The sequence below is a fragment of the Myotis lucifugus genome, unplaced genomic scaffold, assembly GCF_000147115.1.
Source record: "Myotis lucifugus unplaced genomic scaffold, Myoluc2.0 scaffold_84, whole genome shotgun sequence".
In the NCBI taxonomy this organism is placed as follows: Eukaryota; Metazoa; Chordata; class Mammalia; order Chiroptera; family Vespertilionidae; genus Myotis; species Myotis lucifugus.
Genome location: NW_005871132.1, coordinates 4,047,328 through 4,069,031, shown reverse-complemented (window position 1 = coordinate 4,069,031; position 21,704 = coordinate 4,047,328). Strand labels below are relative to the sequence as shown.

Here is a 21,704-nt window from a genome sequence, read left to right as displayed (position 1 = left end):
GGAAATAGAGAAAAGGAGTAAGTTGTTTTGTAGAAACTAGGGGAGTGTTAACAGAACTTCCTTGCCATATACCTGATCTCACTTTAGTTACAATTCTGATTACTTAGCGGAGAAGGGAATAGAAACTAACATTTACTCGGAAACCACCCTGTTTTTCAACATTCTACAGTAGCCTGTGAGACAACTGTTATTTCTAGTTTTACAGGTGAAGAAATTAATGTTCTGAGAGGTTAAACAATTTGCAGTAGGCATCCAATGCCAAGTCTTCATAACTGGCTGCTGAGAGCCTAAAAATTATTAACCAATAAAAGCAAATGTTGTTTTGTACTTAATGATTTTTATTATTATTTAAAACAAAATGTTAGCAAACTTGATACATTTTATAACAGAATTAAATTTTTTAAGGATGTGATTATAGTTATCTGTGCCATTTCCATGTTCTCCCTTCATAAGAAATTTGATTTTATTTGCTGAAATTCACTATTAGAAAAGAGATTCAAATTTAGGATATATTTTATTTTTCATTTAAGGGGAGCTAAGAGATTCTTAGCTTGGTATTGATGGTTGCTGTCTGACTATTTATAATTACTGTCCATAAAAATGGAATGACTTAATTATAGTTTTTAAGCTGCCTATGTTAAAATCTTTATTTTTAGGTATACATAGACAGGACGTTTAGCAGAAATAGTCATGCTTTGATTTGGTTTTGAAAGGACCAAATTGTATCAACATAGAATCTTTGTTTTAATTTTTCTTTTTTCCCTCTTACTTTAGTACTACAAAGTGATCATTTCTTGCACTTACTGCAAACTGATAATGTTCAAATAGGATCTACAGTCATGAATATGGTACAGAACATACTACAGATCAACAGGTGACTTGGTTTTACAAAATACTTATAATTTTTTATTTTTGATTAGCAGCATTACCAATTTTACTGAAATCAATTGCAAATGGAGTGTACTTGTCACTTATTACCATTGTCTTTCAGAAAAAAAGAATATAAGATAAGATACTGGAAATTTATTATTGAATTGATATCTTATCTGAGAGCTTAAGATTTTATACCAAATCTCACACTTAGTGAAGAAAAATTACTGTCATTTCTGAAGAAAAGTTTTGGTATCATAATAACCATTACACCTAGTATATGTATATATGTATGTATATTGGCAAATGAGCATGTGAAAAGATGGTTAGCAACATTAGTAATTAGGAAGCTGTCACTACGCACTTGTTAAGTGACTAAAATTTAAAACATTGACTTACCTAAGTGTTAGAGATATGGAAGAACTCATTCACTGTTGGTCGGAGTGGTAAAATATGCATTCACTTTGGAAAATGGTATGGCAGTTTTTTTAACAAACATACGCATCTATATTATCTATCAATACACTGCCTAAGAAAAATGAAGCATATGTTCATACAAAGACTTGTACACAAATGTTCATAGCATCTTTATCTATAATAGCCAAAGACTAGAAACAACCCAAATGTCTACTACAGGTGAATAAACGTGTATCCATACAATTGATTACTATTCAGCAATGAACAAATGAACTTTTTATGCATGTGGTAACACAGATGAATACCAAAATAATTGTGCTCAGTGGAAAAAAAACAGGCCAAAATACATTCTGTATGTTTTCATTTGTATAAAATTCTAGAAAATGTAAACTAATTTTTAGTGACAAAATACATCAGTGATTGCACACCCCTAGAAAATCACATACTCCTGAATGAGGTGAGAATAAAGACACCCAGTAATCCCCTTTAGAGTATTTCTAAGTTTCAGATAATTTTCATGACATCTGCAAGATAAGGTTGTTAGTGTAATGAAGGAAATACCAAAGTATAAAATTCCTTTTGTATTAAGAATATAATTGAATTCCTATAGCATTTTTGTCTTCATGTTTGGAGATAGGTGCCAGGGAGGGCAAAGAGAAAAGGACTACAGTGGAACATAGGGAAACTTTGGTGGGGGGGGGGGGGGGGGGGTGATATGTTCATTAGATAGATTGATAGATTGATTTTTGTTTTTTTCCATAGATTTTAGAAAGGGGAGGGTGAGAGAGGAGAGAGAGAGCGAGCCACATTGATTGGTTGCCTCAGGATATGCTCCAACCGGGGTGGGGAACCTGCTACGCAGGGACGTGCCCTTGACCAAAATCGGACCCAGGACCTTTCGATGTGCAGGCTGATGCTTTAACCACTGAGCCATGCCAGCCACGGTCATGTTCATTATCTTGATTATTTGGTGGTGAAACAAGTCAAAATTTATCAAATTATACACTATAAATATTTGCAGTTTGTTGTATATCAATTAAACTTTAATGAAGCTGTTAAATCAGCAGGATTTGGTGACGTTTTGATATGGGACACAATAAAAGATGCATTCAGGTATGACACCAGTATGACAAAGTTTTGGTGTCATATTGGGTAATTAGACAGTGGTATAACCTAAACAAAGAATATAAGGAGTTGGTGTGGGGAGACTGATGACAGATTCAGTGTGAATTATGTTAAACACAAGATAGATATACTCATCAGGCAGTGAAATGAGTGTCCATGTAAAGACTTGTACACAAAGTGTGTTTTTTAATTTCAAGATGTTTATTTTCTGTTAATTTCTTATTTAAATAAAGAATTGCCATTTATTCCTCAAGTTTCTAAAAGTCAGAGAAAAATACTACATACTAATAAAACCATGTCTTTCTTTTAGCTATCATTGTATTTAAATATTGTATTCTAAGTACAAGATTCCAATATCATGTTATAATAAATAGCATAGATTCAATTATTTTTAACTCATTCAGATTTCTTTTCCATTTAGTGGCATTTCAGGTAGTCAGGGTGGCAAACTTGTTTTTCAGGGTTGTTTTTTCAATTACAGTTTATATTCAATATTCTGTATTAATTTCAGATGTATAGCATAGCAGTTAGACAATAATTTACAGAGTGGTCCGCCCAATATTTCAAATACCTACCTGTCCCCATAGTTATTATGATATTATTGACTATATTTCCTATGTTGTACTTTACATCTCTGTGACTGTTTTGTAGCTGCCAGTTTGTACTTCTTAATCCCTTCACCTTTTCTCCCAGTCCCCCAGACCTCCTCCCCTTTATCAACCATCAGTCTGAATCTATGAGTCTTGTTCAATTTTGTTTATTATTTTGTTCTTTAGAGTCCACATATAAGCGAAATCATACGATATTTGTCTTTCTCTGGCTTGTTTCACTTAGCATAATACCTTCGAGTTTCATTAATGCTCTTGTAAAAGGTAGTATTTCATTCTTTTTTATGGCCGAGTAGTATTCCATTGTGTACCCAAATGTTTATAGCAGCTTTATTTGTAATGGCCAAAAACAAGACGACTCAAATGTCCATTGACAGGTAAATAGATAAACTGTGACCTCTGGAAGAAATCTGGTACATTTACGAGTAATCAGCCTACAAATGATGTTACAAGCATGAGAGAAGATAAATAAGCTCAGTGGGAAATATGAATAGAGTGAGAAAGGAAATTGGTTGAAAATAAAATCCTGGGGAATACCTTTTATACTGGGGAAGGAGATCCAATAAAGAAGACTGAGAAAGAATGGTCAGAAATCTCTGGGTGGAGCATGGAGGAGGAACCAGAAGAAAATTGTATCACAGAAGTTGAACTGGTAGAGAGTACCAGGTACAACCCTCACTTTTTCTACTGCACAAAAGTCATTTATGGTGTTATTGAATAAGAATCTTTTGCTCTCAGGTAAGCGTCATTGCCATCTTCTACAAAGCAACTTCTCCTTTTAAGAATTACAAAATATCCTAGTTAATAGTGCGTACATAGCCAAACAAAGGTGCACATCCCTAGAAAATCATATACTCCTTAGAGAGGTGAGTAAAAGGATCCCCAGTAATCCCTTTCGCCTTTTGACTATTTCTAAGTGTCAGATAATTTTTCATGACATCAGTACTGCAAGATTAGGTTTTTAGTGTAATGAAATACCAAAAGAACAATAAAGTTCTTTCTATAGAAAGTGATAATTGAATTCCTATCGCATTTTTGTTTTCATGTATCACTAAGCTGCTTTCTCTTATTGTAGTCTTGAAGCTTATGAATCATCTGTTTAATATGTTGCACATTTATCTTTACTCCACAAGTTGATTGTAAGTTTTTCTGAGGAGGGGCCTTTGGCCACTTTGTATTACCTATTTTTACCTAGCATGGTGCCTTATACACAGTATGAATTCAATAAATATTAATTGATTTATTGTGCTGCATTCTTGGGACTTAGGTATACATTTTTTTATATATACTTTTTTTAAAAAAATATATTTTATTGAATTTTTTACAGAGAGGAAGGGAGAGGGATAGAGAGTTAGAAACATTGATGAGAGAGAAACATCAATCAGCTGCCTCCTGCACACCCCCTACTGGGGATGTGCCCGCAACCAAGGTACATGCCCTTGACTGGAATCGAACCCAGGACCCTTCAGTCCGCAGGCCGACGCTCTATCCACTGAGCCAAACCGGTTAGGGCTATATATACATTTTTTAAAAAATAGTTACCCTCTGCTCGGCCGGCATGGCTCAGTGGTTGAGTGTCGACCTATGAACCAAGAAGTCACGGTTCGTTTCACGGTCAGGGCACATGCCTGGGTTGTGGGCTGGGTCCCCAGTGAGGGCATGCAGGAGTCAGCAGATCAGTGATTCTCTCTCATCATTGATGTTTCTGTCTCTCTCCCCCTCTTTCTTTTTCTCTGAAATGTGTGTGTGTGTGTGTGTGTGTGTTTTATATATATATATTTTTTAATGGTTACTTTCTTGGATCAGGCCACAGCCAGGCATCAAGTTGCTGAACATTTTATATTTAATTTTTTGTGATATCTATGTATCAATTAGTAATTGTACATTTTTATTTTTTTATTTATTCTATTAGTGGTGATTTACTCAGAATAGAAGCAAAAACCCTGCATTCAATTTTAGATGAAGTTATTTTCAAGCTTTTATCAACTCCTAGTCCAGTCCTAAGAAGTACTGCTACAAAGCTCCTACTGTTGATGGCAGAATCCCATCAGGAAATTTTGATTTTACTAAGACTAAGTGCCTGCTACAAAGGTAGTACATATGTTCTTTCTTTTCTTGAGTTTTGAAAAAATAACATTGATGGTTTATGGAAAATAATTCCTGTGTTTTGAAAAAGTCTCTAACTGAAATGTGCAGATAAAACCCTATCACAACAGGTAACCAATTCAGGAAAAAGTCTTTATATAATCAAGCTATCTTCATGTCTTAACAGATAACATATGGTACATTGTTGATGAATGAATATTTCATCATCTTTTACAATGAATATTTACTTCCTTCTGACAAAAAGGTTGTGTATAGAATATACCATATAGTGATATAAAATTATGACCAAAAAGATTGGTGACCTTTTACCAGCTTTACTGGAGAAAATAAATCTGTGCCTGAGAGATTGACAGCCCTTTTGATATTTATATCAATTAATAATTACACTTCAACTCCCTCACTGTCTTTCCTCAAAAACAAAACATCTCCCTCCCTTTTAATCAAATGTGTATGTGAATAAAAAGTCAGAAAATTTAAGGCGGAAAGGGCTCAGTATATTACCTTTCCCAGATAGTAGCTTTCATTTAATTGAACATTTACTATTTGTCAGATACTACTCTACATTATATGCTTTAAAATATTTAATCCTCATAACCTTATGAGATATTTACTCTTATCCTTATTTGATAGCAATGGGAACAGAGACATGGAAAATTTATTCAAGATCACACAGTTATTTTTTCAATTGCCAAATGAAGTTATATGTTAGTTTTGTTTTATTTCTTTGCTAGCCAGAGCCATTAATTTATTATTCTTATTCAACATGGTGGGGAAATGGGTTCTAGTTTATTAAATATACCTGTTTATACAGGGTTATATTATGTGTAAATTTTAAAATTTTAGAATACAATGTGATGGATTTAATACCAAAACTATTAAAATGGCCTTTTATAATTCTTGATAGCACTTTAGTAACTTGTCTTGCACCAGACATTACTGTGAACATTGTAATTATCTTGTGTTAAAGGGACAGAGAGGGAGAGAAATTGCCAGTAATAAAACCCTCTAGTTGATTTTGTGCCAGGTGTATGTACATTTTTAAAATCTGTAATTTCTATAGATTTCTTCTATAGAAATGCGACTGTTACAACAACAGTTCATTATAAAGGAATTTCACCTTAACAATTCTCCTTCCTTTCATTTCTCAATAGTAGAACTTACCCAGTTTCTTCAAAATATTTTACAATTATTAATATTGCTGAGAACATCACTCTTAAAGAGAATATAAATCATGAAAAGATCCATATAGTGGCTTCCCCAATTGTGTACTCCAAAGCCATTGTAGCTTACTTATTTATTTTGAATACATACGTTTTAATACATCATTTCAACATGCCTTGGAAATTATACTTACTTTGTACCTCATACTACTATGTTTTATTTTGGTTGAAAATGCAGTATTATACTGTTATAGCACTTCTATAATATTTGCTCAGGAAGCTATTGATTTGCCCCAAGTTGTTTGTATTACTGTATACTGTATTACTTAATAATGATAAATAGGTCAGCCAGCATGGCTCAGTGATTGAGTGTCGACCCATGAACCAGGAGGCCACAGTTCGATTCCTGGTCAGGGCACATGCCCGGTTGCAGGCTCAATCCCCAGTGGGGGTGGGGGCGTGCAGGAGGCAGCCAATTAGTGATTCTCTCCCATCATTGATGTTTCTATCTGTCTCTCCCTCTCCTCTCTGAAATCAACAAAAATATATATACAGATACATATTTTTAAATAGGTAAAAAATAATAATGACAAATAGCCTGCTTAAGTGTTTCCACTGGGTAGGTATTACAAAGTATGTATTCATTATCTTTTTAAAAATGTTTTAGTCTAAGGTATTTATGTTAAAACAGAAAGTAAGTTGTGTATCTCTACTCTTTGACTTACCACAATGATTCCAGTCCCCCTTTTTGATTAAAGAGACTGACTAGACATATTTTGCATCAGATCGTACAAGAACTGTTAGGACACAGAGCACATAATTCTTAGGACAGAGGAGTATCCTAAATATCTCAATCTAGAAGTCTTTGAGAGAAGGAAAAAGAAAAATCATGTGATTAATCTTGTGTTCATTTGTTTCTAAATTAGCCTTTTTAACCTTAAATTAATACTGATTAGATAACAAAATCATATCTTATTATTAATGGTTGTATCTTTGTTATTCCATTTCAGGACTCAGAAGTCTACTAAATAAGCAAAAGCCGGGGATAGAGTTTCGTCATGAATTTAGACAGCTCATTAGCCTTTTAAGCCCGAAGGTCTATCAGGAAGTAGAAGAGCAGGTATTAAATTATAAAAATAATGTGCAATTATAAAAATTATTTGCTAACATTTCAATAAACACTTTAGTTTCAAAATATTGGAGTGATAGCCTCTTAAATCTTTTTTTTTGCTCTCTCTCCCCCTTTTTAAAGTTATTTCTAAGATCCAGAGTAGCCATAGTTTGATGGGAAAAAGGGTTACTTATGGATTGATTTTAGTACCTTGAATCTTTGAATAAGCTGTCAAGCAAAGAAGATAAAATGGTTAAATAAGCAGAACTATGAAATACTTGAAGCTCATCAGACTATATCTTGAATACATTCTATATATTGCCTAAGTGAGCCTAACATACCTCCTTTGGGAGGTCAGGTTTAATATTCGTAGGTCTTCCCTGTCATGGGCCTATGAAAATGTTGCCTCCTGCCCAACTTATTAATGCTTCCCCAGGGCTGATAATTTAAGAGGTAAACTTCTTTAAAAAAGTCTTTTTTAGAGATGTCTCTAAATTCTGGCATTTAATTTCAGAAACTACATCAAGCAGCATGCTTGATTCAAGCTTATTGGAAGGGTTTCCAAACTAGGAAGAGATTAAAGAAGCTTCCGTCTGCTGTGATTACTTTGCAGAGGAATTTCAGGTAAAAAATTTTGGTGAGAGGAATGTTGACCTGAGAAGGCTACATATATCTTATTAGAGTACAGCTGAGTGAAAACAGGATTTTTGGGTTTTGGGATTATCTTCAATTTTCTAATCTGTTTCTTTTATTCTTACTTTTCATTGTTCTGTAAATTTCTGAGTTACAGCACTGTAGTAACCAGATGTGCGTTCAAGCAAAGGACATAAAGTAAAACAAGAATATAATGTAACAGATACAGTCTTACTCAGTTAAGAAGTGTTTGTGGGCCAAGTCTACAGAGGGAGCCAGTGATAGTCAATTACCTTTTCGAACCCTTAAAACCAAAAATTGCCAGAATTGTTTATATGTAATTATGATTAGAACATGTGTGTGTATTTAAGTATGTTAACCTGATCTTCCTAAGTAAAGAGGGCATGGATAGATATGGTTATTGTGATATGACATAATCTGTCATTTATCTCTATTTCAAGTGGACTAAAAATGAAATACTGAAGACATAGCCCAGTTTTTGATGTGACTAACCCATCCAGATTCTTAGAGGCAATAAAAAGAGCACAAACACACAAATTACTTAGCTCCCAGATCATTTATGATACAGTTGAGCCTTCTCAGAGTGATTTCTCAGGCAGCCTAACTTAAATTTTAGTTTACTAAAGTGAAACTTGCATGTTCCAGAAGTCAATGTGTCTTTTTTTAAAAAACTGAAACTATTCTTTGAATAACTGCAGCTGCATTTCTCAGTTTTAAAAATATTTTTAAATAGTGAACTAAAATTTAGCTTTAAGTTAGACTGCATGACAAAAGCATTCTTTATCATAAATAACTTTTTCATAAGATCATCTAAGGCTCATGTGTGTGTGAGTGAGCACACTTTTCATTGCCTGTAACAGTCTGGATGAGTTAGTGGCAAGTATTAAAGCTATTGTGGCTAACTGTATCCCTTAGTAGACATTCTTTTTATTGATGAAGGTTTCCTTCAAAGAAGAGTTAAAGATAGGATATTAATATTGGGCATGAGTTTTGTTGGTAGCAAAAAAAAGGCATTAATTCTTTAAACATATTTAAATTGCTAAATATAAGCCAGAGGCTTTACTAGATATTGGAGAGCTAAATAGAGTTGAGTTTGAATCTTACCTCAGCAACTTATGGGCTGAAGACCTTAGACAAATTGCCCCACTCTTCTCAGCCTGAAATTTTCCATCTATAAAATGGGGATAATTGCCTGTGTACCTCACATGATTAATACAATTTTTTTTTTGGTATAGTACCTGACATTTAGAAAATGGTAGGGATAATACATATGGCACATTTTTTGCCCTTGAAGATTTGCAAATCTAGTTAATTAAATAGTCCTCATGAGAGGCAAGTATAATCCATTCCAGCATTGCTCAAAGTTTATTGTCTTACCTAAAAGCTCCTTTTGAATTTTTAAAAAGGATTTCTTTGGTCATGTAAATTAGGGAAATGATGAATGCTTTGAGAGACACTGTATATATTCTTCTGTTCAGGAGCTGAGATTTCTTAGTATAGTCTTCCTCCTGTAGTATATTCATTATTTATGGATTCTACCTGCTATTAACCTCAGCTATTATCCTCTTACATTTAAAGGTACTCTTTACATGGATTCAGATATTTAATGTTTACTCTCACAGTAATTGCCAAATATGCCAGATTACTTTCTCTTGCATTATTAAAGAACAGAAGTATGTCTATGGAATCTAATTCATAATAAATTGTTTTAAAATAGAAATTCCATTGCTTTATGTAACCAGACTAGATTGGTTATAAATATTTTCATTAAAAGAATTTAGCTTTTAAGCCAAAATTATTTAAATCTCACATTATAATGAATTTGTTTCCAGTATTTTGGATTTGAAGTTTTAGGATGGAGTGTGGTATAGTTTTAGCTTTTAGGTTCTATTTAATTTTTTTTTTAATTTTGTTTTATTGCTTAATCTATTTAATTTTTTAATTTCAAGTTTGCTTCAAGCTTCAGCAGCTTTCCTCCTCTTTTAGTTGTAACAGTTTATGCAAATTTCTCTTGCTTCCTTTATAGCTGGGCTTTCTGCAAAGGTTATTTCTGTCCCTTTGTGGTTAGGTCATTATCTCATATTCATTTCCCCCTTTCATGTTTTTTTGGAGTTATGGAATATGGGCCCTGATGCATCAGAGCTCTCTAGATTCAGCAAGAGGCACTTTTTCTTAGTCACCTTTGCTAAAGTACTTTCTTGGAGGATTTTTTCTTGTTGTTTTTACTTAATGATTTTTTGAAAGAGAGAGAGAGAAACATTGATTTGTTGTTCCACTTATTTATGCATTTATTGGTTGATTCTTGTATGTGCTCTAACTGGGGGTCAAATCCACAACCTTGGCATATCAGGCAGATGCTTCAACCAATTGAACTACCCAGCCAGGGCTTTTTGTTTAATTTAATCATTATTCATGGTCAGAAACTTTATTTTCTGTTAAGTACTCTTTTCCTCAGCATTGTTTTCTATAGCAACTTACAGCTGCTCCAGTTAACTTTATGAAACTTCACAATTTACGTACTTCTATTATGAAGTTGCTGATATTTATGTATTTTAATTATATATCTTTGACCTTGTAGGAAAATAAAACAATTTTTTCCTCTACCCATCTTAGGTTCATTGGCTGGAGCCCTGAAAGTTAGACTAACAGAAAAAAACAGCAACACATTAACAGGATAAAAGAGTTTATTTACTTGTGCAGTGCATATCATGCAGAAGAAACCTCACATGATAAATAACTCAAAGAGTTGGCTAGAATTTGGACTAATATACATTCTAACAAAGATTAGTAAATTTTAAAAGAAATGGTGGGTACAAAGAAAGGAGATTTAGGCTTCCAAGGGCAGCAAACTGTCAGAAGGTAAATATATTGGGGAAGTGAATGGAAGATAGGGGTTATTTGTGCAGATCCATCTTATTCATGGCCATAAAACTTCTTTGGGATAGAGGGATTTGTGGCACTCCTCATTTCTCAACCTTTTTGCTTTTAATTGGATAAGGAAAGCTCTGGAACGTCTTTTTTTGCATATGTTGATTCTCATTTGCTTCCAACTCAATCTTCATACCAAAGTGGCATATTCTGCTACCTTTTCTTAAAAAAAATTGTTGACACTATTACAAATGTCCCCCATTACACTTGTGTCTGTGTCCATGGGCTATGCATATAATCTCTTCACCTTCTTTTATCGAGCATCTCCCACTCCACTGCCTGCTAACATATTCTGCTAACTTTTAACTGACCCTTGAAACTGAGCTCCTTAAGGGAATAATTGTTTCTTTTCTCCGTTAGGACAGTAGTACCAAGCAGGTAGCAGTTACTCAGAAAAAAATGTTTGTTGGGTAAAGGAAAAGGGCCCATCAACTGCTTTGCCCATTAATTCATATGGTACTCCACAGGTTCATACTATTTCACAACAAAGGAATTCTTAGAGAATTTCTGATGTCTTGTCAGCAGGTAGTTTGGTCAATTCCCTCTTCTATGGCAAAGATTCATGTTTGTTAAATATACATCATGGAATGCATTTAATTAATTAGAGAATATGATATCTAATCAGTCATTTCATTTTCAGAAGTGCTATACAAATGCCAGATGGTCATATGCCTACTAAACCAGTTAATAATGTTTTAATATTTGAGTGATAAGTGATTATAGACACTCGTACCCACTAAAATGTTACTAAGGGGGGAAACATTAAAAATCCTAATAAATATTTTTAAATGAAATTACAGTATATGAATCCAGAAACACGTATTTACCATCTTTACTCATAATTTCAATCACCAAACCTCACTTTTCTACTGTCTTTCTGGTTTATATTTTACTTTCACCTGCATGCTTCATAGTCTTCCAGGTTTGCCATATTTCATAGCCTGTATGCCTACGCTGTTTATCAAACTCAGGTTTTTTGACGTATCAAATGTCCTAGTGATGCAGTTTTAATGATTACTATGTTTAGTATATTAAAGTTAATAGTAATGCAAACTAGGTGTTTATAATCAGTTCAGTTAGAAACAAGTGGTTTTTTGTTTTGTTCATCAATTTGAAAGGTGATGCTGTTTAGAGCCTGTTCTCTTTTACCCTCTATAAGCAGGTAAGGGGGAAACACCCTTATCTACATGTCGTACAGGCACACCTTTTGGAGGGAAGGTCCATAGGAGAGGCTTGCTTCCATCAGCTAGTGGGAAGGAAAGGGAAAGGTTTTTACTTAATCTAACTTTGGCCTAAGTGTAAAACCAAAGAGAACAAATTGTAATAAGTAGCAGTTAACCCTTTGTAGGCCATAAGCGTCTGTAGACGCAGTGGGGATGGTTTCCATTTTGGACTCGTGGCAGTTAACTGGTTAAGAAGAAACTGATCATTGATTCTCTCTCATCATTGATGTTTCTATCTCTGTCCCTCTCCTCTGAAATCAATAAAAATATATATTAAAAAAGATATAAATGGAAAGAAAACTAAACAACATGCATGAAATGTTATCAAAATTATTTTCTGAGTTTTCTTCTCTACTTTAAAATACTTTCTTTTAAAGTTGTCTTATACTTATTTGTTTTTGCTTTTTCACAAGAAATTGAGTTAAAAATTATTATAACTGTCTCTACACCATTATGAAGTCTGCCTTATAATACTACAGAGCTATGGCCAAGTGAACTACATTTGTTGGCAATTTAATTATAAGAAAGCAAATGCTCTTGAGTGAGATACATGCAAATTAAATCTATATAGATAAAATAAATAATGCATTCTGCTTCTCTTTTATCCTCTTTGGTTTCTTTCTCTATGGTTATCTGAAGGAATTTTGAGTATAGTATGTTTACTAGAGACTGACACATGTGATCTCCTTAAATAGTAATTTAGGAAGCATTCAAAACTGGCTAGAAATGGCTAAGGAGAAAATTTTGTTGAGTAAAAGCAGATAATACAAAAATCCTAATTAAATAAAATTTTGTGGCCACATATTATAAAAATAATATTAATAATTGATAAATATGTAAACATCTAAAGAAAATTAAAGTCATCCATAATCACAGCATTCATGTGTTGAAAGTTTTGTTTTTAATCATTTGTTTTTCTATATAAGTAAATACACACACACACACATATATATATATTTTTAAACAATTTGGATCTCTTCTCTATCCTGATTTTATTTTCACTTGACTTAGATTGTTGGTGTCTTTCCATGTTACTGAATATTCTTTGAAATTTTTATTTTTTTTATAGTACCCATCCATTGAATGAACCAGTATTTATTTATCCAACTCACTATTGTGAGCGTATTTTTGTTTTCAACTTGTTACTGTTGTAATGCTATGGAGAATAATATATAACACGTTTTTCCTTAAGAAAATTATTAGACATGTAATTAATTGGTTAATATTTTTAAGGCTTTTGATATATTCTTTTCTTTTTATTGATTTTAGAGAAAAGAAGGGGGGGAGAGACACACATTGACTGTTGTTCCACTTACTTATTCATTCGTTGGTTGTTTCTTGTATGTGTACGGACCAGAGACCTTGGCACATTGGGATGATGCTCCAAGCAACTGAGCTACCCAGCCAGGGCGACATGTATTTTAAATATTTCTCCAAAAGGTTGTATAGCAGCAGCACATGAAAATTTATTTCATCATTCTCTAACACTAGGAATTATGTTTAAAAAATTTTTTAACAATATTTATATGATTACTAATGAGTTTAAGCATTTTTTCATATACTTCTGAGTGGACATATGATTTATGAAAATTGTACATATGGTATTTAATGTTTCTATCACAGATTCAAACGAGCAAAGATATTATTAAAACTAAAAAGGCAGAAGGAAGAAGAGTACAACAGATTACAACTCCAACTTGAACAGCAGAGAGCCATGAGACTTTCCCGAGAAGTACGGCTGAATATGCTTGAAATTGTTCATCCAGGTGGGTGGCAGTATCAATTTTATAAATGTAAGAGTGTTTAGGATATCATTTAATAAACCAGATTTCCTAGTTACCTGATGATTTCTTTTTTAAAATTTGGACCTTTTCTTTGTTTCTCCATTTTTGTATAAATCTTATTAAGTCTCTTGACTCAAAAGAAAAGTTACTATTTTTCTGATTAAGGCCTCTGAGTTGATGAGCTACCTCTCCACTAATTTTTTTTATTCTTACCATTCAGATAAATCAGTGAAATAGGTAAACATATTCTTAAAGATAGCTGTCAGTGAATTGAAGTAAGGAGTTAGAATATGACCATTCTACCACCAGAACTTTACTCATGCCTCAATACAAATTTTCTGACACCTTCTTGCCACCTTTAACACACTAACCTGAAATTTTTTTTATTTAATTTTTTCCATCACCATTTATCCCCTCGATGTCCTCTTCCACTCCCCTTCCTCCTATCCCCCAAAAGTCTACACACTGTTGTTTATGTCCATGAATTCTCTCTCTCTTTTGTTTTCTTTTTTGTTCAATCCTTCCACCTTCCAATTACCACCACACTCTTCCACCAGAGCTCTCTGCCTGCTCTCTATCTATGAGTCTGTTTCTGTTTTGCTTGGTAGTTCAGTTTATTCATTAGATTTTACACTTGAGTAAAATCATATGGTATTTATCTTTTCCTGACTGGCTTATTTCACTTAGCATAATGTTCTCCAGGTCCATCCATGCTGTTGCAAAGGGTAAAATTTTCTTTCTTTTTACTGCAGAGTAGTATTCCATTGTGTAAACGTACCACAGTTTTTTTATCCCCTTACCTGCTGATGGACACTCGGGCGGCTTCCAAATCTTGACTATGCTATATAATAAAAGCCTAATATGCTAAGTGTCCAGTCGTCTGGTCGTCCATTCAACCAATCAAAGCGTAACATGCTAATGATATGCTAAAGCTGCTGAACCACTCACTATGACATGGGCAGACAGTTGACCGGTGGACCAGTTGCTATGACGTGCACTGACCACCATGGGGCAGGTGATCCGACTGGTAGATTAGCTTACTGCTGGGGTCCGGCTGATCGGGACGTAGCAAGATGGGCCGGACATGCCCTGGAGCCCTCCCACGGTCCCTCCCCAGCTGGAGAACCTACCGCAACCCTCCCCAGCCCCGATCGTGCACCAGTGGGGTCCTTCGGCCTGGCCTGCACCCTCTCACAATCCGGGATCTCTCGGGAGATGTCAGAGAGCTGGTTTCAGCCTCATCCCACAGGCCAGGCCAAGGGAACCCACTGGTGCACGAATTCATGCACCAGGCCTCTAGTTGTAAATACTGCTGCAATGAACATACATATATTCTTTTGAATTAGTGTTTCAGATTTCTTCGGATTAATTCCTAGAAATGGAATTGCTGGGTCATAAGGCTGTTCCATTTTTAATTTTTTTTAGTTAACTCCATAATGCTTTCCACAGTGGCTGCACCAACTTGCATTCCCACCACAGTGCAAAAGGATTCCCTTTTCTCCACATCCTCACCAACACTTGATGTTTGTTGAAAGTAATATTAAAATGTATTCTGAGAAATCTGACTGGTTTCAAGATGCTTTTTTTGTTCTTCCTCTTCCCTTCCTACTACTCATTTCGAGTATCCTTCACTAGTTTTTTATCTCTTCCTTTCCATAAATATAGATGTTTCTTGGTATTCCAACTCCACCACATTATTCTCATGTTGCTCTTCCTAAGGTATCTCATTCATAACTGTAGCTCCAACTATTAAGTGTTGAGTACTCTGAAATCTTGTCTCCATCCTTACCCACTCTCCTAAGCTTTGGTCCAGCAGAACTTTCTACAAAATGAAATTTTCTGTATATGCACTGTCCAATACTTAGCCACTGGCTAGAGGTGACTATTGAGTACTTGAAATGTGGCTAGTGTACTTGATGACCTGAATTATTAATTTTACTTTATTTAAATTTAAGTAGCCATTGTGGCTAGTTTCAACTATTTTGGACAACATAGCTCTGTAGCCAGCTGCCTGTGGGATAGCTTTACTTAGCCATCTACAAACATCCCAAAATCTAGTCCTTATCTCTCCCCTCTAATTTCCTCTCTGTGTATTCCTAATCTCTGGTTATTGCACCAACAGTCTACTCAGTTTCTGATCTGTGAGACATCCTAGAGTTCTTTCCCTCTCTTACCACATTTGGTTGGTCATTAAATCCTATCAAATATTTTTTTTTGAAACTACCTCTCAAATACATCCCTTTTTATTATTACCTTCTATTGCCTTGTTCTATCAATTAGCTACTGTGAACCCTGGGCTATATGCTGACTAACTCTGATAAAGTAAAAAGAAAGTAATCAGTAGAATTGAGTGGGTGACTGGAGAGAAAGTTAGAAGCACACAGAGTGGATAATACATACATATGTTTTGCCCTTTCCCTCTGATGGTACTAAATGACTTTCTTACCATGTGCTTGTGATTCTTTTTTCTAAATGCTCTTGCTATTGGATTTTTCAGCCCTTTTTTCTGTGACACAAAACATATGAGTCTTTTCTCTAAAGAAGTTGTATAATCTGAAATCTGAGAAACCTTTTAAAGCTCTTTCTGAAATTTTAGAATCATATAAAATAATGGAATTGGGAAAATAAGTAAACAGTATTAAAAAAACAAAACTGCAGGATTTTTGTTATTATCATTGTCCTGGTTCCAGAATTTGAGTGAGAAAGCATAGAAATGAGTAGGTTGTAATAGTGTCTGTCCTCCTTTTAGGTCAGGTGGAAAAACATAATCGGGAAATAGAAGAGAAATCAGCATTAATTATCCAGAAACATTGGAGAGGGTACAGGGAAAGGAAAAATTTTCACCAACAGAAGCCATCTCTCGTGGAGTATAAAGCAGCTGTCACACTTCAGAGAGCAGTGAGTCTGATGTAGTAAAAGTACTAGATTAGGAGGAAAAACATGGATTCAAATGTGACTTTGCTATTTACCTGCTGTAAATCTTGGTCTACTCATTTAGCTTTCTGAGCCTTAGTGTCTCTTCTATAAAATAAGAACCTTCTTAAAACTTACCAACTAATTCAGTCCTTAGTACTTTCATAGATCTTTATACACATTTACCATACAGCAGTGTTTATTTGTTAAATTTTTTCTTTCTTACTTGAGTTATGAACATCTCAAGGATAAGGACCTAAGTGTTAATTTATTGTAGTCAGCTCTCAGCACGTGTCTGATGTTTAAAAGGCTGTCTACCCTACCATTTTCATTCAGGTTTTATTTGAGTCAGATGACCTAATTTATGGGAAAGTTTTGTAAATTTCAAAGTTCTATGCAAGTGCAGTATGTCATATTTGATGTTTTTAATGCACAGATAATGTATTAAATATAATTTGATCATTATAATTTATGAGTTACAGAAAGGTGCTCTTAAATTATCATTTTCTTGTGGTTTATCTGGAACATAGTAATATATATATATATCTTCCCAGAAAAGGCTAGAACTGTTGTTTACTTCCTATTCTTCCCTTACCTGGCAAAAGCAGAATCATTGTTTCTTAGGTAGCTAAAAATTGAGAAAGTCCTATGTAAAGTTGATTATATATATATGAATGCCTTGGAAAAACACTGCACAAGAGTATTTCTTTCATTTAATTACCAGTTTTCCTAATACCTGGTTAACTTTTATACTAGTATTAGTACTAGAGGCCCGGTGCACGGGGGAGGTATGGGAGGGGGTCCCCTCACCCTGGCTTGCACCCTTTCCAATCCAGGACCACTGGCTCCTAACCGCTCACCTGCCTGATGCCCCTAACTGCTCTCCCCTGCTAGCCTGATCCCAACTGCTCTTCCCTGATGGCCTGATCCCCCTACCTGCCTAACTGCTTTCCCCTGCCAGCCTGATCCTCCTGACTGCTCTCCCCTGCTGGCCTCATTGGCCCTAACCACGTCTGCCTCGGCCCCACCACTGTGGCTTTGGAAGGATGTCTGGAAGATGTCCAGACTAGCATACCCTTTTATTAGTATAGATTTCAGGTCCTATAGCATTTTACAATCCCTTATAGTTGAATGTTAGGTCAATTTGTTATTTTCACAGTAATAGGTTTTGAAAATTCTGCTGAATTCTCTGAATAACCTTTTACAAGGATTTTTTAAAGCCATTAAAAAAATAATAGAGTAAAGTGCTGGGAAAATAGGAAGAGGTCTCTGCCATCTCCTTCCTCAGGCTCTTAATCTTGGCTGTATCTGCATCAAATAGTCCTGCACCACCACTGAATCACACCCACACCTGGTAGCTCTGCTAAATAAGATCATCTAAGGATTAACCCATGGATATCAGTGCAGGAATTTTAAAACATGCACTACCTGACTATTTAGACAGGAGCACTGACCTCTTTTCCCTTAGATTGTCAAATAAAAAAATGACAACAGCCAACACAATAGCTATCTGGTGTGTTGCAGAATTTTAGCAATTTGTTTATGTGTGTCATGAGATGAAAATCATTGCCTTAAACCATGTGAACTTCAGTGGGGGAAAAAAAACTGCAAAGAAGGGAGAATAGTGAAAAAAAATTGGGCAGAATAATTTCAAATTTGTCTCCAAATCTTGCCTTTTAACCGTTTGAGTCCCAAGCATGCGATCTCGCTGCTTGGTATTTCTCGACATAAAATAAAACAAGCGCTTATCACGCTGTTTGGGTCTTTTCGTACTCATTTAGAGAAAGCGCGGTTGCGCTGTTTGGGATTCTTCGACAGTGTTTTTTCAATACCCCCTGGGACTCAAACGAATCGTATGTTTTCTCGACATAAAATCTCAGCAGCGCGATCGCGCTGCTTGGGACTCAAACGGTTAACAAGATTTTCTGTTTTACCAGAATTCCATTCTAAAGGAAATGAGGAAGAACATTCATTTACAAAGCTTTAACCTATAGATTATCTCTTGGATCTTTACAATCCTGTAGGCTAAGTAGAATTAGGGTCACTGTTTCTGTCCTATAGAGATAAGGGACTAGAATTGAAACTAGAACTCAGTGCTTATTTCCTGTTTTTCCTCTTTATTGTTTATTCACAAATAATACATGACTATATCCTTGTAAAATAATAAAATACTACAGAAGAGTGTAATTAAAAAGTAATTATTTTCTCTCATCCCTGTCACAGCCCCAACCCTCTCATACACATTCAGAGTTAACAACTATTGCAGTATTGTTGCTTCCATATTTTGTTGGTAGGAAGAAATTAGTTCTATTAGGGAAGAAAAATTATAAATCTTTTTATTTCCCCAGGCTCTTAAATTCCTAGCAAAACGCCGTACAAAAAAGAAACTATTTGCTCCTTGGCAAGGACTCAGAGAACTCACTGATGCACGTAGAGTGGAACTGAAGCAACATGTTGATGACTATGTCAGAAGACATCCAGTATGTAGTCTTCTATCCTATACCAGTGTTTCATTATTTTAGTACATGATATTTGCCAACAAAGCAGTGTCTCAGACGGATATGTACATATATTGATGGTATAAGGCAGTGGTCGGCAAACTGGCCCCTTGAGTGTGGCTCTTCCACAAAATACCACATGCGGACACACTCGTACAGTGCAGTTGAAACTTCGTGGCCCATGCCACAGGGCCAAAGAGCCGCATGTGGCTTGCGAGCCTCGGTTTGCCGACCACTGGTATAAGGCAAAGCAGTTGCTTTACCATCGCGTTAATGGATTTAGAGTCTTCTCTATAATTTTATGGACCAGAGATGTGTAGTCAGTAATATAGGAGGAGACTTTGCTTCCAGTCAGTTATTTTCCATACTGCATTAGCAAGACTGTTTCCACATTCACACCAACATTTGTTATTTTTACATCCTAATGGGTGAAGTGGTATTGTAATTTGGATTTGCATTTCCCTCATGATTAGTGATTTTAAGCATCTTTTCATGTTTTTATTGGCCATTTTTTTATCTTTTTGGAGAAATGTCTATTCAGGTTCTTTGTCTATGTTAATATTAGGTTGTTTTGTTGTTGTTGAGTTTTAGGAGTTCTCTATATATTTTGGATATTAATCCCTTATCAGGCACATGATTTGCAAATATTTTCTCCCATTCATTGGGCTTCCTTTATAATTTATGGATAGTAGAAAACTTTGATTGCACAAAAGTTTTAATTTTGATGAAGACTAGTTTGTCTATGTTTTCTTTTGTAGTCTGTGCCTTCAGTTTCATATCCAAGAAATCATTGCAAAATCCAATGTTATGAAGTTTTTCCTCCATTTTTTTCTATGAGTTAATAGTTTTAGCTCTTACATTTAGATCTTTAATGTTCTTTATTTTTTTAATGCACTATGTGTGATTCTGATGCATACTCCTGTTTAGAAAATAAGCCCTAGCTGGTTTGGCTCAGTGGATAGAGCATCACCCTGCGGATTCAAGGGTCTCCAGTTCAATTCCGGGCAAGGGCACATGCCTCGGTTTTGGGCTTGATCCCCAGTGGAGGGTGTGCAGGAGGCAGCCGATCAATGATTCTTTCTCATCATTGATGATTCTATCTCTCTCTCCCTTTCCCTTCCTCCCTGAAATCAATAAAATTATTATTTTTTTAAAGTTCTGCTTTAGCCATTTTGTAGTGCACCTGTTTAAAATTCCATGGTTGAAAAGTGAGATATTAGAAGGAACAGAGCTATATCCAAGATGCAGGAATTGGAATTTTTGTGGTGTTGGAAGCTTTAGCAGCTTTAAAGTTAAATTTCATTCTTCTCCAAACTAATCAGTTAAGTTCCCTTTAAAGTAGCTGACTGGCCAAAAGAACATGATCCTTTAGCTGCTTTTGTCCCTTGTTCTATAAAATCAGAAGCAGTTTTAAGATGGCTTAGATAAGGTTGGGAATCGTAATATAACAAGATAGTCTTATCAGGTGGGGTCTAGAACAGAAGGGTTGGCCTTGTTACTTCTCTTCCAGGCAATGTCTTCACCAAACCATTTATAATTTTTACTATAATTTCTAGGTCTTCTCTCTTCTCCCAGAATACCACACTGGGTGAGGAAGTGAGGCATAGGAGCATACCAAAAAGAAACTTCCCCACCTGTATTTTCATCTGAAGCTGCTTTTAAGAGTCTATTTAAATGCTTGCACAAGAGTAGAAGGTAGACATCAGTCATAACAATCAACTGTTAAGATTAGAGACAATTAAGCATTCTGGAACCTCTGCTAAGTGGTTGAGGGAAACATACTTTGGTATATATGTCCTTCCTGTGACAATTTTTTATGTCCTCTGTTTCAAGAGCTCTCAGATGTCAGATGTGGCCAGCAGAGAGCTCCATTCCCAAGCACAAGAACGACTACAACACTACTTCATGGGCAGAGCCCTAGAAGATAGAGCCCAACAGCACAGAGATGCTCTGAAGGCGCAGATCAGTACCAACATTGAGCAGTTAATGAGTATGTGCTCATTCCATTTTTATTTTCTAAAAGGAACCTTTACAAGATTTTGTGATATTAAAAATATTCAGAAGGAAAACACCATTTAGTGGCCTTTTAGTCCATCTCCTATCCTTAGAAACTTCTACTTCTAGGTCATACCAACACCCAGTGTTTCCAAATGATGCAGATCCCATAACATTCTTCTTGACTACTTCCTCTAGCCTTTCTATCATTCATGTGCATCAACTCAGACAAAGTTATTCACTTTAAAGATACTAAGACCAGCCATAGCTGGTTTGACTCAGTAGATAAAGCATCGGCCTGTGGACTGAAGG

The 21,704-nt window shown here is 35.1% G+C and overlaps 1 protein-coding gene across 5 annotated transcripts in view; it reads left to right on the top strand.

Moving 5' to 3' along the window:
* Window positions 1-21,704, top strand: part of IQCB1 (IQ motif containing B1) — a 37,436-nt gene that overhangs the window by 14,608 nt on the left and 1,124 nt on the right. For 3 of the 5 annotated variants that reach the window (XM_006090940.3, XM_023755784.1, XM_023755785.1), the window contains 8 exons: window positions 775-874; window positions 4,933-5,111; window positions 7,297-7,406; window positions 7,912-8,021; window positions 13,826-13,968; window positions 16,736-16,884; window positions 19,248-19,379; window positions 21,231-21,387. In XM_006090940.3, coding sequence (XP_006091002.1) covers window positions 775-874; window positions 4,933-5,111; window positions 7,297-7,406; window positions 7,912-8,021; window positions 13,826-13,968; window positions 16,736-16,884; window positions 19,248-19,379; window positions 21,231-21,387 — 1,080 coding nt within the window. The remainder of the gene's footprint in view (window positions 1-774; window positions 875-4,932; window positions 5,112-7,296; window positions 7,407-7,911; window positions 8,022-13,825; window positions 13,969-16,735; window positions 16,885-19,247; window positions 19,380-21,230; window positions 21,388-21,704) is intronic. The other 2 variants (XM_023755786.1, XM_014457752.2) reach the window with 2 other exon arrangements.